A 1,348-nucleotide genomic window follows, 5' to 3' on the forward strand; every position below is an offset into this window, starting at 1 on the left:
GATGACATGATGTGAATTGGAGCCATAGAAATAAACTGAATAGAACTGAATTAATGTAGACGGATCTATAGGTTTGGATCAAACTCGTCTGACCTGTTGGTTTCTGATGATAAACAAAGAAATGATTGAGCTGCTGTCTGCAGATCTCCAGGGAGGACGCTCAGGCGTTTGCCAGAGAAAACAGGATCCACTACATGGAGGCTTCTGCTAAGAATCGCTACAACGTGGATGAAGCTTTCATGGAGCTGGTGCAGATCATCAGGTAGGGAATGGACCTTCTGAAGCAAAGACCTTCTGTGCATTAAGATGGTCCAGGGTTCCAAGGACCTGCCGGATGTTAGTAATCTGAGCAGAGGCCATAATGCAGGGTCTCTGGTTCTTTGCTGATTTTTGAACTCATCTTATTTTCTTCTTCCTCATCCAGACGCTTCCACGAGATGGAGAGTCCTCCTCCTCCAACCAACCAACAAGGGAAACCTGGCGGCCGTGGCTGTCCCTGTGTCATCCTGTAGGCGCCGTTACCATGGAAACCAAGCTCTCATCCTGCTTGTGCATTGAAGGGTGTGGGTGTTTGTGTCAGAAGGAGTGACAGCCAGGGGTACCAACAAGCCTTCCAGAACATTTTCCGTAGCTTTCCTTCATTTAGCCTCGCTGTTATTCTGAGGGGAGACTGATAGCAGCCTCCCTTCATCAGAGCTCCACCAATCTGACGGACCGCTATGCTGAAGCTCATGAACAATTCATCCCCAGATTCTGGATGTGCAGAAATGATGAATGAGTCAGAGCATTTATCAGGCTGCTGTCATGTGGCTGATCTTTTTCTTCCAGAAGGGGGCAGCAGTGGGCAGCTCCAGTTTGTGCTTTCTTATAGATAGATAGATGTATTTCAATCATCCCAAAGGGAAACTCTGCACTGAGCAACTGAAGGCAGCCTGTTCCTTCAGCCGCCAGCTTCCATCTTAAGCTGTGCCTGGGGTCTGTGGGTTATCTCAGCGGGGGCTTTGGTGATGCACCTGCGTCTCGTTCGGTACAATGCTTTGGTGAAAAAAGGTTAAACTTCAGCTGGAAGCAGCAGGAGTCTTTCTTTAATTGTTCTTTTTAAGGCACCTTTAGACTCTAGGAGCTTCCTCTATTTCTGCATCGTCTCTGCCAGAAAAAAGGCAGAGCAACAGGTAGTAGGCTACTAACCCCAGATGGGGAGTATTTTAGAGTCTAGCCTGAACCTTTAGGCTGAAGTGGAAGGAAGGATTCCTTGGACCTTGTGTTAAAAAAAACACATTATCCCCTTGATGTTGCAGCCATTCCGCAGTTGCCAATATTTTCTGTTAGCTTGAATAAGTTTAAAATC

At 47.0% G+C, this 1,348-nt stretch overlaps 1 protein-coding gene across 1 annotated transcript in view; it reads left to right on the forward strand.

The window, feature by feature from the left end:
- LOC107103920 (ras-related protein R-Ras-like) overlaps positions 1 to 1,342 on the forward strand; it is a 17,830-nt gene extending 16,488 nt beyond the window's left edge. Inside the window, exons 6-7 of the mRNA XM_015403779.1 lie at positions 144 to 262; positions 425 to 1,342. Coding sequence (XP_015259265.1) covers positions 144 to 262; positions 425 to 512 — 207 coding nt within the window. The 3' untranslated portion in view covers positions 513 to 1,342. The remainder of the gene's footprint in view (positions 1 to 143; positions 263 to 424) is intronic.
- The last annotated feature ends 6 nt before the right edge of the window (positions 1,343 to 1,348 follow it).

This window comes from Cyprinodon variegatus, unplaced genomic scaffold (genome assembly GCF_000732505.1).
Source record: "Cyprinodon variegatus isolate N-32 unplaced genomic scaffold, C_variegatus-1.0 Scaffold1565, whole genome shotgun sequence".
NCBI classification, from domain to species: domain Eukaryota; kingdom Metazoa; phylum Chordata; class Actinopteri; order Cyprinodontiformes; family Cyprinodontidae; genus Cyprinodon; species Cyprinodon variegatus.